The 15,174-nt window shown below is 53.1% G+C and overlaps 2 protein-coding genes across 11 annotated transcripts; one reads left to right on the top strand and one right to left on the bottom strand.

Annotated features, from left to right (window-relative positions):
* Positions 1-1,697: 1,697 nt before the first annotated feature.
* On the top strand, positions 1,698-11,123 carry PIAS3 (protein inhibitor of activated STAT 3). 3 transcript variants are annotated; one of them, XM_007182153.2, is made up of 14 exons: positions 1,698-1,869; positions 4,512-4,929; positions 5,089-5,173; positions 5,410-5,460; positions 5,688-5,778; positions 6,276-6,410; positions 6,636-6,741; positions 7,319-7,392; positions 7,527-7,687; positions 8,452-8,585; positions 8,666-8,834; positions 8,983-9,116; positions 9,328-9,365; positions 9,931-11,123. In XM_007182153.2, exons 2-14 carry the CDS (start codon positions 4,515-4,517, stop codon positions 10,195-10,197), a joined length of 1,860 nt encoding a protein of 619 aa, XP_007182215.2. In that variant the 5' UTR covers positions 1,698-1,869; positions 4,512-4,514; the 3' UTR covers positions 10,198-11,123. The 3 variants fall into 3 exon arrangements, with proteins under 3 accessions (XP_007182215.2, XP_007182213.2, XP_007182214.2); XM_007182151.2 differs by lacking the exon at positions 1,698-1,869 and adding an exon at positions 2,449-2,560; XM_007182152.3 differs by lacking the exon at positions 1,698-1,869 and adding an exon at positions 2,557-2,691.
* On the bottom strand, positions 8,685-15,108 carry NUDT17 (nudix hydrolase 17). Of its 8 annotated transcripts, none has more exons than XM_007182156.2 (8): positions 13,524-15,108; positions 13,140-13,323; positions 12,871-12,896; positions 12,641-12,733; positions 12,305-12,403; positions 11,940-12,076; positions 11,401-11,574; positions 8,685-8,821 (listed from the first exon to the last, which is right to left on the bottom strand). In XM_007182156.2, the coding sequence occupies exons 1-8, from the start codon at positions 13,707-13,709 to the stop codon at positions 8,818-8,820; spliced, it is 903 nt and encodes a 300-aa protein (XP_007182218.1). In that variant the 5' UTR covers positions 13,710-15,108; the 3' UTR covers positions 8,685-8,817. The 8 variants fall into 8 exon arrangements, with proteins under 8 accessions (XP_007182218.1, XP_007182221.1, XP_028022303.1 ...); XM_007182159.2 differs by having other exon boundaries at positions 12,305-12,325; XM_028166502.2 differs by having other exon boundaries at positions 13,140-13,284.
* Between the last annotated feature and the right edge of the window lie 66 nt (positions 15,109-15,174).

The following is a 15,174-nucleotide window of genomic DNA, read 5'->3' as shown; positions in this document are numbered from 1 at the left end:
TGTAGGGATGCTAGAACTTATAACTGCAATTAACTCTTTTTTTTTTCTTGTGAATTTGTTTTTATTGGGATATAGGGGATGGGTTGCGAAATATCTCCGTGGGTTATGCCCCATCAGGGAAATGTCCATTCTAATCTCCCTGGAATAGCTTTTGGAACTTTTTCTTGGAGCTTCTGCTCTTGCTATCAGCAGCCTCTTTAGGTCCACTGCTGAGCGGCTCCTCCTTGGAAGAGAATTTCCTCTTTTTCTTGGGGACTCAAATTAACTATTAAAGGAGATCCCTCCTTTATGAAGTCACTAGGAATCAAGGTGAGGTTGATTTTTTTTTCTTTACATTTTTACAGCTTTATTTGGGTATAACTGACATACAATAAGCTGCATGTAAAGGGTACAGTTTGATAAATTTTGACATACGTGTACACCCATAAAACCATCACACCATCAAGATGATGAACATCTCCATCACTCCCAAAGAGTTCCCCCATCTCTCTCTCTTTTTTTTTTTTAAATCCTCCCTCTTCTCCTTCCCCTGAAACCACTGAAAATTCTAGAAGATACAAACTAGTCCATAGTAACTTTTGATACAGAGGACTTAACAGAACAAAAAATGAGCTCAGGGCCTGATGAAGATTCAAGTGTTGGAGGTAGCAGTTGGAATTTAGAACCAAATACCAGAGCTTAAGTTTCCACCATTGCTGGCAGCAGAGCAGCAAGAAAAGAACCTGTGTCGGGAGAGGGCAGACGTCCTCCCTACGGACAGAATCCACAAAGTAGTTGGGTACGGTCCAGTTCAACAGGTACCTGGGGATGCTGGTATGCTGGCACCTTCAGTCTTACAGCTGTGGGGTCTCATGGGAAGGATTATACTGAAGGTTTAAGCTAAATGAGAGGATTACTCATATAATTTATTAAAGCACTCTTTTTGTATGCCAATTATTGGTTTAACCATCTTGCTGCTGCTAGACTGAGAACTCCTGCAAGGATTTTATGTCCTCACCACCTAACAATCTTTGAACAGCATTCAAATATTGATTGAACAAATGACATTATCACTTAGGTCCCAGCCGACTAAGTATAAAACGCTATGAATTTTTCCAGTACCTAGTTTGGGTAAACTGCTCTCACGTTGGTACTTTCAAGGGACCTGCCTGCGAGTTATTAGCTTAGTTGAGAATGGGGCCTCTGGAAGGTCTGTCTACGGCTTTGGAGGAAGGAGAGCAGGCAGTTCAGAGTGGCAGAAAGGTGCCCTTTTTGGGTGAGAAAACCTCCCCTCTGTTCCCTTTCAGCTACTCCAAAGCTGTGGGGTCTCTGATGACAGTGTATTTGAGGTAGGGGGTAGGGGACCACAGGCAAAGTTAGGGTTTAGGTACAGTTTGGATTTTAGCAGCCCATGTTTTCTTACCCTTAGGGAGAGAGACTCTTAAGTAGGAACCTCTTTATGCGATCAGATTCCTGTTCCACACCGTCTTATTTGCAGCATTCTTCCACCCCAAGCGCATACACGAGTTTGCAAGGGTCACAGCGGTAGTGAGAATGGGAGATACAAGAACTTCTCTCCTGATCCACTCACTAGACGAGTTAATCTCTCCCGGCCGGGCTCTGAGTCCCTGCCCCTCCCGTCTCAGGCTCCGCCCCCTCCCCACTTCTCCCGCGGTCCTGGCGGGCTTACCCAGGAGGGGGGCGGCCCCAGCCCCAGCGCTGGGCCGGGCGGAGCTCCCGCCCAGGCGGAGCTGCGGCTGCAGCGTCCAGCTGCCGGACCGACCTCCAGCCGGGCAGACCGCGGGAGCGGCGCCGGGCCCCCTCCCCCCACCTCTCCAGCCCACCCTCTGAGCCTCCCGAGCCCCCTCCCCGCTCCCTGCAACTGTGCTGGTAAGTCCCACTCTCCGCACCAAACTTTTTTGCTGCCGAGTTTGAGTCCTACCGCCGGACCACGAGATACAATGTAATTGGGGGGGAGGGGGTGAATTGAGAATAGAATGAACTCTTCACGACACCATAGCGTCCCTAAAATGGATCAGATCTCCCCCATTTCCCGAATTGGTAGAACTCTTGAATTTAGATGCTTAAACTTGTAGATAGGGAGCTGAGGGTATTTCCTCGAACTTCGCTACCCCCTCCCCCATTTCTCTGAGATTTAGCCCTTCCCGATACTTTCTCTCCATATTCCAAGTATCTTTGGCTCCCTAAAAGCTCATCCCTTCTCAACTCCGGCGTGGCAAAGCCCCCTCCCCCAGGTGCTTCGGGTCCACCTCCTCTCCCATTCCCCCTGGGACCCCGCGATCCTTCGGGCGGTACACTCCCTCCGGGTCTACCGGTCTGGCACACCGGCCAAAGACGTGCAGGGGCTGGGTTCGGCTGTGGAGGGAGGGGCTGAGGCTGGGTCCAAAACCCGGCGGGCGGGGCCGGGAAGGGGAGGTGTAGGGGGCCGGACTGGGCGGAGCAGGCGGCATTTGCGGCCGGCGCCGGGGTGGAGAGTTGTGCGCCGGTCCCTAGGCCTGAGCTCGGGCTCGGGCTCGGGCGCCTGCGATGTCTCAAGATGGCGGAGCTGGGCGAATTAAAGGTACCGGCCCCCTCCCCCATCCCCATCTGGACTGAGCCCGGCTGTACGCCGAGTCCGGGAAGCGACCGAGACTGGGTGCTGAGGGCTCGGGTGGGGGCCGGAGACGTGGCGGGGACTGGCTGCCGGGGATGGTGAGAAGTGGCTGTGGGCGAGGAAGGGGCTGCGGCGGGGCTCCGGGGGCGGGGCCGCGGGGCAGATATAGGGGTGGGGCCGAGGGGAATTGCCGCAGTTGGGGGCCGAGGCGCAGGGGGCGGGGACGCGGGGTAGAAGTCGGATTTGGTAGTAGGGGCAGATGTAGGAGTAGGGCCAGGAGGAAAACCTGCTGTAGAGGCAAAGGGGGCGAGTCGATCAAGGGCCAGAGATGCGACAGTAGGGGGCAGATGTTGGATGTGACTGGGGAGCAGATTACGGGTAGGCTCCTCGGGGGAAAGACGCTGAGAGGATAGAGGCTTTGGGGCTGCTATTGGGATCTGAGCCTTGGGAAGTACCAGTAGGCGGCTGAGATCTAGGGGGCGGGGCTGTGCGGGGCTAGATCGAGGGGTGGGGCAGAAGCATCCTGGAGGCTGAGAGGAAGGTCCTGCCTTAGTGAGTCGGTATCTTTGGGCAGAGGAGTGTGAAACTATGGGATAGAAAGGGAGAAGTTCTTGACAAAACTAATGGAGAAATAAAGACAGGACAGAGGAAGTTAGGATGGGGAGAAAGAGGAGCAAGTTTTTAATCATATTCCTCAAAAGGGGCCCAAAGCCATAATGTCTCCTATGAGGGGAAGAATTGTGGAGGGCTAGGAAGGCCTGCCCGTGGCAGGGTCTCCTAGAGATTCATAGAAGTGAGTCCTTTAAAGAGAGAGCTTACCGCTGCCAGAGACTTGAGGATAACCATATCTGAGGACATCTCACAGAACCTTTAAAAACCATGGGGTTCATCCCCCTGTCTCCTGGCTTTATTCTGTCTTTTGAAATGGAGCCATTTTCTTGGGAGGGCCTGAGGTCTAGTCACTGGGTCTAGCTGCCTAGGAGAGCATGCAATTCTGCACCCTGGCTCAGGGGCTGCTCACCTTCTCCTCACCCTCCCAGGACCTCTGTTTAGAGCTTTCCTCTTCTCTCTTCCACCCCTGTGGAGGAGGGGGAGGATCACTTATTTTCTCAGGGTAGGAGAGAAGCAGGATATTAGTTCCTGGCAGATGGAGTAAACGGGTAAACAGGAAGGATACCTGGATTCCACAATTCGCTGTTAACCTCTCACCCCAAGTTTTGGTCCTGTTTCTCTCTCACAAAAATAGGACTGAGGGGAGGGTGGTTATGTAAATGACACTGAGAAAGGATTTGGGGGAGTTATGAGCATTGAACCCTGACCTGAAAACCCTGGCCACACAAGCTTCAGAGGCTTGGGGAAAATAGCTGAGGTAGATCGAGGTGTTGGGAGGGGTGGGCCATGGGGCACAATCCTCCAGCCACCTGGCTCCTTTCTTCTCTATGGGGCTGTCTGGCCTGAATCCTCTTCTCCCCACTCCTTCTCCCGGTCTCCTATCCTCTTCCCAGGAGCTGGGATGGATCTAAGTGTCTGAGAAAGAGCAGGAGAGGAGATAAGCAGCTTACAGGAGGGTCCAGGCTCACGGCAGGGATGGAGGGAAAAGGCTGTAGTGGACCCAGAGGTGTGCTTCAGGGTGGCATGCTGTCTGCACCCTGCCCTCACCTGTTCAGCTGCCAGGCACGGGGAGTTAGGGCTGCTCAAGCCTGGGGGGCAGTGGTGAGGTGACCTGAGGGTTGCTAAAATGGGACTTAGATGTCCGTTTGGCCAGGTTCGCTGTCTGGCAGTAATCCACTGGCTGCAAAGCACTTTTCTGATTAGCGCTGGAGGGAAAGTGCATTGCCCACCTAATAGCTCAGCCCCAGTGTCTTGGCAGGACAGCCCTGTGCAAGGTAGGATTCTCAAGCTTCTCTGGTCTCCACAGCACATGGTGATGAGTTTCCGGGTGTCTGAGCTCCAGGTGCTCCTCGGCTTCGCTGGCCGGAACAAGAGTGGACGGAAGCACGAGCTCCTGGCCAAGGCCCTGCACCTCCTCAAGTCCAGCTGTGCCCCCAGCGTCCAGATGAAGATCAAAGAGCTTTACCGCCGACGCTTTCCCCGGAAGACCCTGGGGCCCTCCGATCTTTCTCTGCTCTCTCTGCCCCCTGGCACCCCTCCTGTAGGCTCTCCTGGTCCTCTGGCTCCCATCCCCCCAGCCCTCTTGGCCCCTGGCACCCTGCTGGGCCCCAAGCGTGAAGTGGACATGCACCCCCCTCTGCCCCAGCCTGTGCACCCTGATGTCACCATGAAACCATTGCCCTTCTATGAAATCTACGGGGAGCTCATCCGGCCCACCACCCTCGGTATGGCTCTTTGTGGTCCCTGGGTCTTCCTGGACTCCGTGCCTCTTCTCCAGGCCTTTCTTAGGCTTTAGTCCTGTGGGATCAGCACCCTGGAATAGGGGCAACTTCTGTGGCTGCCTGTGCACGGGCTTGGGAATAACTGCCCCTTTGTGTCCTCAGCATCCACTTCTAGCCAGCGGTTTGAGGAAGCGCACTTCACCTTTGCCCTCACTCCCCAGCAAGTGCAGCAGATTCTCACATCCAGGTACATTTCTTTCAGTCGTCCTGCCTCATCCTTGGGTGGTTACCCTTAGACTCTGCTCTCTGACTTTCTTCTCTTCTGCCCTGCCCTCCTTCCTCTCCATCCTCCTGCACCTGCTTTGTCCCTCATTCTCTTGTATGTCCCTTCTCTATTCTCTGGACATCTAACTTTCTGTGTCTCTGTTCACCCCTGCCCTTCAGGGGCCACATACTGACATCTCTCCTCCCTCCCTCTTCCAGAGAGGTTCTGCCAGGAGCGAAATGTGATTATACCATACAGGTGCAGCTAAGGTGAGTTGATTCTCCCTCCCCTCAGGGCTCCCACTGAGGGTGGGAATGAAGTAAGGGTATGACAGTTACTATTAGGAGATACCCTGCTCTGCCGTGTCCAGCCCAGCCCTGGGGTTCTTGTTTGGAAGCTGAAGGCTACAGATATCCATGACTGATTTTCTGAGGTTGCCTGCCTCTCTCTGCAAGAACTGCCTCCCACCCTTTCATCTTCTCTCATCTCTTACCAGGTTCTGTCTCTGTGAGACCAGCTGCCCCCAAGAGGATTACTTCCCCCCCAACCTCTTTGTCAAGGTCAATGGGAAACTGTGCCCCCTGCCGGTAAATGCTCTTCCCTTCTTCTGGCAGTAACCCGTTCCCTGTTTTAGTTCCTAAATGTTACATCTATTATGAAAGAGACATGCCTGACATAGTAGGTGCTCACTTTACTGACTGAATCAATATAATCTAGAGAGTACCAAGATACTGAACAAGGGTTCTCTCAGAACCCAGAGGGGGGATATTAGTTCAACTCAAAGGTTCAGGAAAGATTCTCAGAAGTGATGACCCCAGAGCTGAGGGTTGGAAGAAGTGGGGTATCCCTACTCTTCCTCTTCAAGAACTCAGTGAGCAGGTTCCTATTTATCTGGTCAGTGAGTAAGTTCTCCTTTTTCCCCAGGAATGAACCCTGCTGCCAACCCTAGAGAGTGCCCCAGTTTTTTGAGTCACTGAATGGGGCCCGTCTCACTCATCTCAGTGAGTGAGCTGACCTTCTCTCCAGAAAGCGAGTGACCTAAGACAAGGTGTCTTAACCAGGCCCTCCCTCCCTCCCTCCCCAGGGTTACCTTCCTCCTACCAAGAATGGGGCTGAGCCCAAGAGGCCCAGCCGTCCCATCAACATCACACCCCTGGCTCGACTCTCGGCCACTGTTCCCAACACCATCGTGGTCAACTGGTCGTCTGAGTTTGGACGGGTGAGCGTGGCTGAGGCAGGGAGCCTGGAAAAGCCTGCAGGGAGTGAGAGGGAATCATCCAGTGCACTGGACTGGGCAAACATCTTTCTCTTTATGGGTCTCTCTGCATTAACTTGCTGTCTCTGGCCCTCATGTGACAAGGTGGGGGGCCCCTGGTGGTGGTGGTGGTGGTGGTAGTGGTGTACGAAGCAGAGGCTGATTGTCTCCCCCCGCACCTCCAAGTAGAATTACTCCTTGTCTGTGTACCTGGTGAGGCAGCTGACTGCAGGAACCCTTCTACAAAAACTCAGAGCAAAGGGCATCCGGAACCCAGACCATTCCCGGGCACTGAGTGAGTAACATCCCGTCCCTCTTCTCTCTGACCAGGATCCAATTCTTCCTGGCCCTCGAGCCTTTATAATTAAAACTCATACCCCTCTTATGACAACTTACTTTACCTCTCACATGAACCCCAACCTGTGCCGTGCCCCTCTTACCAATCTTTGTGGTTGAAAAGTGGGACCACTTCAGGCACTGAGTGACACCCTTGCATTCCCAATTATACATCTGCTTTGCACCTCGCAGACCCTAACTCCAGCCCTGTTGGAATATGGGTTCTCCAGACTAGAAAGTGTCTTTAAGTATCATCAACACTAACCCTCTTGTGATGCTTCAATTCCCTCTAGGTCATCTCTTCCAAAGTGTCACCCAGCTGTATTTAAGCATCTTCAGGGATGGGGAAATCTCTCCCCGCCACCTAGCCTTCGTAATGCAGATCCCAGACCACCCCCATGTGACATCCCATTGGCCCCCAAAGGCGCTCTACCCAGCCGCCTCTCAGCCAGAGCCATCTGCTTCTGGCCTCACCACCTCCCGGGCTTCTCTCCAGCCTTGCTGACCCCATGGCTCTGGCCCCACTCTTGTTTCAGTCAAGGAGAAGCTGACCGCTGACCCGGACAGTGAGGTGGCCACCACAAGTCTCCGGGTGTCACTCATGTGCCCGGTGGGTACAAGGGAGAAGAGAAGGGGGAGGAGTGGTGGGTTAAACCTCTAGACTCAGATGAGGGTTCCTAGGGCTATTAGAGTGAGGCTGTCTGGGACATGGGGACTCTGACCAGAGAACTCGTCTCTCCTCAGCTAGGGAAGATGCGCTTGACTGTCCCTTGTCGGGCCCTCACCTGCGCCCACCTGCAGAGCTTCGATGCTGCCCTTTATCTACAGATGAATGAGAAGAAGCCAACGTGGACATGCCCTGTGTGTGATAAGAAGGCTCCCTATGAATCTCTTATCATTGATGGGTAGGGCCGTTCTGCATTCAGCTTCCTTTTACCTAGGACATCCACTAGGACTGGCCCCTGCCCCCATATATAAAAATATATCTGTAACTTACTTCCCCTCCCAACTCTTAACCTATCTGTCTCTTTTATATAAATATTACCTATCTATTTATCTATCTCTCCCTCCAACATTGAGGACTTAACTACACACCGTACTAAGTACTTTGCATGCCTTATCTCATTGAGTCCTATGAGATGCCAATAACCCTGTGAGACAGGTACTGTCATTATAGGTGAGGAAGCTGAGACCTAGAGAGATTGAGTATTTTGCTCAAAGTTACATTGTTAGTAAGTGGCAGAGCCAGTGTATCAAACTGTTACATCAATTACCTGATCTCTTACTGAGCACAGCAATAAAGTTCTTTTGATCTAGCGACTCCTAACCTGCTTCCAGAGCCTACATTATGGTTCTTGTTCCCAGTGCCTCTTTTTGAGGTAGCTTATAGAGTTCTGTTATCTCTGCTCCTTCTGTTTTGTCCCTAGTACTACATGGAACATGTGCTTAGAATGTACTTATTTTAAAACTCAGCATTTAAAATTTTCAAACCTCTTTTATGCACCTTACGTTATTTGATTCCAACAACTCAGAGAGGTCAGGAGGGTGGATAACATCCCTAATTTACAGATGAGGAAACTGAGGTTCAGGAAGGTGAGTCCCAGAACTCCCTGGCTACTGTTGCAGCCATCTCCCAGCCACATGAATTCCCATCTCTCCCCTCCCCTAGTTTATTCATGGAGATTCTTAATTCCTGCTCGGATTGTGATGAGATCCAGTTCATGGAAGATGGATCCTGGTGCCCAATGAAACCCAAGAAGGAGGCATCTGAGGTTTGCCCCCCGCCAGGGTATGGGCTGGATGGTGAGTGACCCCCTGTCCCCCAGTTGAGCTAAGTCTTGTATGGCCTCTTCTCTGAGACGCAGTCTTCTTACCAACCACAGGCCTCCAGTATAGCCCAGTCCAAGAGGGCAATCCATCAGAGAATAAGAAGAAGGTTGAAGTTATTGACTTGACAATAGAAAGCTCATCAGATGAGGAGGACCTGCCCCCGGCGAAGAAGCACTGTCCTGTCACCTCAGCTGCTATCCCAGCTCTACCTGGAAGCAAAGGGTATGAAGAAATAGGCTGAATCTATAGCAGAAGGGAGAGGAAGAAGTCAGGAACGCTTTCTGATCACTGGGCAAACTCTGGGGCAGAGAGGGGACTTGAGAGGCTGAGCTGGGTGAGGACATCTGTGATTCCTTCTGTCTCCTCACAGAGTCCTGACATCTGGTCACCAGCCGTCTTCGGTGCTACGGAGCCCTGCTATGGGCACGCTGGGTGGGGATTTCCTGTCCAGTCTCCCACTACATGAGTACCCACCTGCCTTCCCACTGGGGGCTGATATACAAGGTATGACACTGATCACAAGGTGGGGCCGTGCACTGCCACATCCTCCCCCAAACCAGCTCACAACCCTTGCTCCTTTTCAAAGCTTTTTGGCTGTTTTGCAAGGGGCCACAATCCAAGGAACTTCTTTGATCGTGTGTGTGTGTGTGTGTATGTGTGTGTGTGGTGAAGGGGTCAGATAGGAGGTTGATTTTAATTTTTCTTTTCCTACCAGGTTTAGATTTATTTTCTTTCCTTCAGACTGAGAGTCAGGTAAGTGGTCCCTTCTCCATCTCAGATCGCTGAAGCTTCCTTTCTAGGCACTGATGGGCCCCCTTACTCTCTCATTTTCCCCAGGGACCTTAATCTGCTTCTCCATGAAGGAAGGAAACTGTGGTACAGGCAGTTTATTTCCCTCCTAGGCCCCACTGGGACTTCTTCGGATTCTCACCCATGTCTTCCTCTGTCCTCTGTTACTTGCTGTTCTGTCTCCAGAGTTTTTAGTGTAGTTCTGCGCCTGTCTGCTCACCCCTCCCCCCCCACCCCCCCAAACCCATGTGCACTTGAGCACCATGACTGCCCCAGCCGGACATTCCACACATTTCAGACGCCCACAGGGCCGAGAATCTAGCAAGCTGGTGGGGCTGTCTCCAGGCAGGGAAGAGGGGTGGGGTGTGGGGAAGTAGGGGAAGGAGTCAGAGGGAGCCTCTCCTGCTTCTCAGAGAATACTTTGGGATCCTGAGGGGTTTATTTATCCCATATGATATTTCTGAGATGAGTGACTGGGAGTGGGTAAAGTCCGGATAAAATCTTAAACCATGCTCTTGATTCCTCCTAGCACTATGGTCCGTCCGTCATCACCTCGCTAGACGAACAGGATGCCCTGGGCCACTTCTTCCAGTACCGAGGGACCCCTTCCCACTTCCTGGGCCCGCTAGGCCCCACGTTGGGGAGCTCTCACCGCAGCACCACTCCAGCACCCCCTCCTGGCCGTGTCAGTAGCATTGTGGCCCCTGGGGGAAACTTAAGGGAGGGGCATGGAGGACCCCTGCCCTCAGGTCCCTCTTTGACTGGCTGTCGGTCAGACATCATTTCCCTGGACTGAGTCCCCTGGATTATGGAACCTTCACCGCCTCGCAACACTGAGCAAGTATGCTGTGGAGTCTGGAACCCTGGCCCCTCTGACCCCTCAGAAGGGCTTTGGTCAAGGCCAGAAAGATCTTCATGGACACCTGTTTTTGGCCTTATCTCTGCCTGACAAGGCTAGCACCCAAAGGGTTAATATTTAACCTCTTTTAAAGGACATTTGGGGTCTGTTTTTGGAAATGTTCTTTGACGTCCAGCCCATTCCTTTGGGTCTGTTAACCTAGGCAGTGGGAGGCAAATGGGATGGGATGTTGAGTTGGGGAAAGGGCTGAATCCTCAGCCTTGACTGTCTAAAGCCTCGTGGGGAAGGGGCCCTTCTCGTGTCCCCCAGATGCCCTCTCTTCCCATTCCCCAAAGCCGGCTGTGTTCCTTCCCCATATCCATTGTCTCTTCATGTCCATTCCGTTCTCTTTGGCCAAACAGACAGCTGGAGTAACTGAGATAGGCAGACACATGGACAGAGAACTCTATTTTGGGTTGCATATTTTTTGTGTGTAAACAAGAAAAACCAAAATACTCCAAAGATGACTTTCCCTGCCTCCTGCTTCCCAGTGTGACTGAGGAGGAGATAAGGCCTTAGCCCTGATCCCCAGGGGTTTGGGAGAAGGGCCTGGCCAATCGCCTGGGTCTCTCTATTTATATATTTAAGTAAGTTCACGATGATTCTTACGCTGACCAGCCTGGGGCCTGAGCTTCTGAAGGCCCATGGCCCTGTGGTTAGGTCTGGCTCATTCTGCACCTTTCCTGGGAGGTGGGAGCACCCTTGTGCTCTCCCCAGTCTCCCTTTTCAGGCTCCTCTAGGGCCTAGGATCTATGTTGTAATTTTACTTTCTATTCCCACAGCTGTAGCAAAGTTCTTACCCATAATAAAGGTTGTGAATGTTCTGTGAGTGTCACGGAGGTAGACTGGGGAGGGGATTAAGCACTTTGCTTTCCAGATCCCTGGTTTGTGGCGGGGGTGGGGGGGCGGGGATGGTCCACGTTCTGTTCTTCCCTTGTGGGCCCTGGGTCCGAGTGAGCTCCACTTCCACATGGTAGGGGTGTCACACTGAGGATTTCCAAGGGCAGTTGTTCTTTCTTCCTTTCTTTCCCCCACACCCATAAAAACACTAGACCATTCAGCCCAACACTGTGGAGTCCTTAAGTCCTTCCTCATCCTTACCTGCCCAGATGCTGTAGCCAGAGCCTGAGGGCAAACTTGGTCCCAGTGCTGACCCTCTCTTTGCTATCCGCCGTGGCTGGGGTCGTCCGCAGCAGTGTGGACGTGGGCAAGACCAGAGGTCGAGCGCCTCCATTCTCTTCTAGTTCCACCGCACTGCAGAACGACAGCTCCTGCCTGGGCTGTGCCTTGTGGCTTAGCCCACTTCCGTATCTATTGGGTCATCTGATCCTCCCAACCACCACAGGAGAGGGGTGTGTGGGTGTTAACCTCATTTTACAGAAAGGAGGGTTAAATGACTTGCCCCCATGAGAGAGTGGGACTGAAACCCAGGTCTTCAGTGCTAGCCAGTTGGGCAGGAACCCTTGGAGTATCATGGGCAGTGTCTTTGATCTCATGTGCTCTCTTCATTATCAGTTGACCAACTCCCTCCCTAAATCTCCCACACAGCACAAAATTTCCCCGAAGGATGAGACAGAAGATGAACTTCTCAGTGTGTATGTGTTGGTGTGTTGGAGGGTTAGGGAGAAGCTCCTACTTACAGGACAGAAGGCGGTAGGTCCTGGGGAAGATGTCTGGGTGTCTCTGTCCCATCCTCTGTGGCAGCCACCGCAGCTGCTACATCTCGTCCCAGCCACATAAGGGCGCTCACCTCTCTTGGGTTTGGTTGGATCCGGGCCTGGGGCCAGACATGTTGATCCCTTAGTCATGGCCTCTCTCAGAAGACCTGTTCTGGATCACAGCCTACCCACAGGTGGAGTAGAGAGACTTGGGGCAGGGACAAGGGGAGAGGCTACTGGATTTCTTGGTTATCTCTGACCTTCCCCCTCCTCCTCCTTAGTCATAGTCGGAACCAGTCTGTTTGGGCCTCCTAAGCCGCATTTCCTTCCTCTACTGCCAGCCCTACCTGTAGCTGCTGCTGTGATTCCTGGGAGATGACAAGTAGATAGAGAATGATGTGATGGTATTTGGGGAGACCCCAGCTCAGCCTAGGAGGGTAGGCAGACTAAGAAGAAAACAGCAAAAATGAGAACTTCCTCCTGTCCCTTTTTGAGGCTTTGTAAATGCAGCTGAGGAAGTGGAGAGTAGAAATGGTGGAGGAGGGACATGGGTAAGGGTCGTGGGGTTGGGGACTCCAGACCACCCACACTCCATCGGGTCCCCTGTGGTCAAGGCAAGTGTGGCTGTTCTCTGGGCTTTGGTGGGTTAGAAGCTGTTAAGGGCTCCCAGGTCCCTGTCTCACCTCCCATAACCCCAGAGGGACCCAAAAGAACTGGCCCTGGGGCAGCTGTAGTCCACTCTCCTCCCAAAGCTCTCGAAGTCCTCCGTCCAGCAGCTGGGAGTGAGGGGGCAGGAGGTCAGAGAGGCCACCGCCTGACTCCTCCAAGTCCTGTGTTTGCCCTTCCCTCAGCCCACACCCAAGGTAGTCCCTCCTTCAGGGCAGGGTGCAGGTTGGGTCAGTGGATTGGCTACCTCTTCATCAGGTTCCACGTGCCCACCTGCAACAACAGTGGGACCAGTAGGTGAATGGTGGTGTTCCTGGTCAGGGACCCTCCCTCACTGTTTACACCACCCCCTCCTCCAGTGGGCACAGATGCAGTTGTAGCCCCTTGTGATTATGGGACCTATTGATACCACATTTCTGGGCCCACTTCTCTGTCATTCTGAGACTGGGAATTGCGCTGTTGGGTAAAGGGCAGATTTCTTTCCTGGACTTAGGGCCTTGTCCTCAGACCGCTCACCTGGGGGTACCCAGAGGTTGGGGGAAACGTTGAGAGTGCGTGTCCTTCGGGTCAACAAGACAGTCTGATCGCTGGACTGCAGAACGACCGCCACAGCCAGATCCACACCTCGATTCGTGGGCAGCTCGGCCCCAGGAGCCCTGGGCTGCTGATCCAGGGCCGGAAAAGGGCAGAAAGGGGGTCGCTGGCGGGAGGGAGCCGCTGGGGTTAATATCTCAGAAGCTAGGCGGGTCTTTCAAAAACTGGGCGACACCCCGATGGGGAAAGAGGCCACGGCAGGCGACTGGCCCCCAGGCCTCTCGCCTCCAGACCCCACCCGATCCCAGTCCCTACCTTCGGCCCTTCACTCCCCCGCACCCGCCCCGTGTGCCCCCGTCTCCGGACCTGGAGCGGAAGCCTGGCGGAGGCGCCTGGGAACGGCCTGTCCGAGAGGACGAGTTGTCCCCGCTTGAGGCCGCAGTACGTGGGCCACGGCCCGAGCCCCGGCCCGGCGCCCAGGAGGCCACACACGCTCTGCGCGAAGCTCACCGACTCCGGGCGCCCAGACAGAAGCACCCGCGCCGCCGCCATAACGCGGCTCTGGGGTCTCTGCGGCCCGCTCCGCGCCCTCTAGTGGCCCAGCGGGCTTCCCCTCGGAGCCTTCCGCCGGGTGGGGAGGACGTCCCCCGGGAAATTTAGGCCTGACACTTGGGGATGATCCAGGGGTGTGACAGGTAAATGACAAAGGGGAACACCTCCAAATCCTCAGCTCCTCTTTTCCTCCCATCTTCTGTTTAGGAAAATGATCCCCAGACTGAGTGATTTCTGGACTCACGTGTCATCTCCCACCAGCCATGGGCGGAACGATGAGCACCGCTCCACGGCACTCAGCACACTTATCTGTTATAGCAGGTAACATCTCCAGTTAGTTAATTACATCTGTCTCTTAGCCACACACCCAAGAAACATTTTTGACACCTTCCCTTTTTTTTTTCTCGTTTAATTTATTTATGGTCGCGTGGGGTCTTAGTTGCAGCATGTGGGATCTTTTGTTGCCGCCTGTGGGCTTCTCTATAGTTGTGGCATGCAGGCTCCAGAGCGCCAGGGGCCTAGTTGCCCCAGCATGTGGGATCTTAGTTCCCCCACCAGAGATGGAGCCGGCGTCCCCTGCATTGGAAGGCGGATTCTTAACAACTGAACACCAGGGAAGTCCCACCTTCCCTTTCTTTCTTTTCACTCAAATGGCAACCAAGTGCAGCAGATTCTACTTCCTTAAACTTTCTCAAATCCATGTCTTAATCTCCAGCCACTATTGCCCAGTTCAAGCCTTCCTCATATTCTGCCTGAGATACTATTGCAAGTCTTTAAATAGTCCTGCCTCCACCAATTCATTCTCTACAGTGAGGCCAGAGTGATCTTTCTAAAATACAAATCTGCTCATTTTGCTTCCCACTGCTCTCAGGATAAGATAAGCTAACCAACACAGCGTAGCAAGGACCCACCAGTCCTTGCCCCTGCCTGTCAATTCTGGCAGGACTTATGCCCTGTTTTTCAGTCACATGCTATTCTCTGTTCCCCCAAGAAACAGGCTCTGCTTCCCTCTGGGATCCTTTTTCCCTTCCACCTGGCAAATCCCCACCTTTCAAAATACGGATTGTGTCACCTTCTCTATGCTCCCTTTCCTGCCTGACCCTTTTCCCCATTGCCTCTGTACATGGTACTTTCCCACTATAGCCCCCCCCCCCCAACACTTCCTTGTACTTATTTGTCTCCTTCCACTAGGCTGTATGCTCAAGGCTATTCATCTTTGCATCCCCAAGGCCTGGGGACATACTGGGCACATAACTGGTGCTCAGTAAATGATGGTAAGTGCCTTGAAGGCAGAGATGGTATTGTATTTATCTTTGTATATTATATCTAGTATAGTGGCTGGCAATTAATTGGCATTCGAATGTTTAATGAATTAGAACTAACATCGGTAAGGGGAAACTGAAGAGATTATAAAACAACACCTGCTTTAAATGAAACTGAAGCTGCTGGGACAAATTATGTCAAC

The sequence above is a fragment of the Balaenoptera acutorostrata genome, chromosome 1 (assembly GCF_949987535.1).
Source record: "Balaenoptera acutorostrata chromosome 1, mBalAcu1.1, whole genome shotgun sequence".
NCBI classification, from domain to species: Eukaryota; Metazoa; Chordata; class Mammalia; order Artiodactyla; family Balaenopteridae; genus Balaenoptera; species Balaenoptera acutorostrata.
The sequence above is the reverse complement of the archived record's forward strand: the minus strand, read 5'-3'. Positions and strand labels throughout refer to the sequence as shown.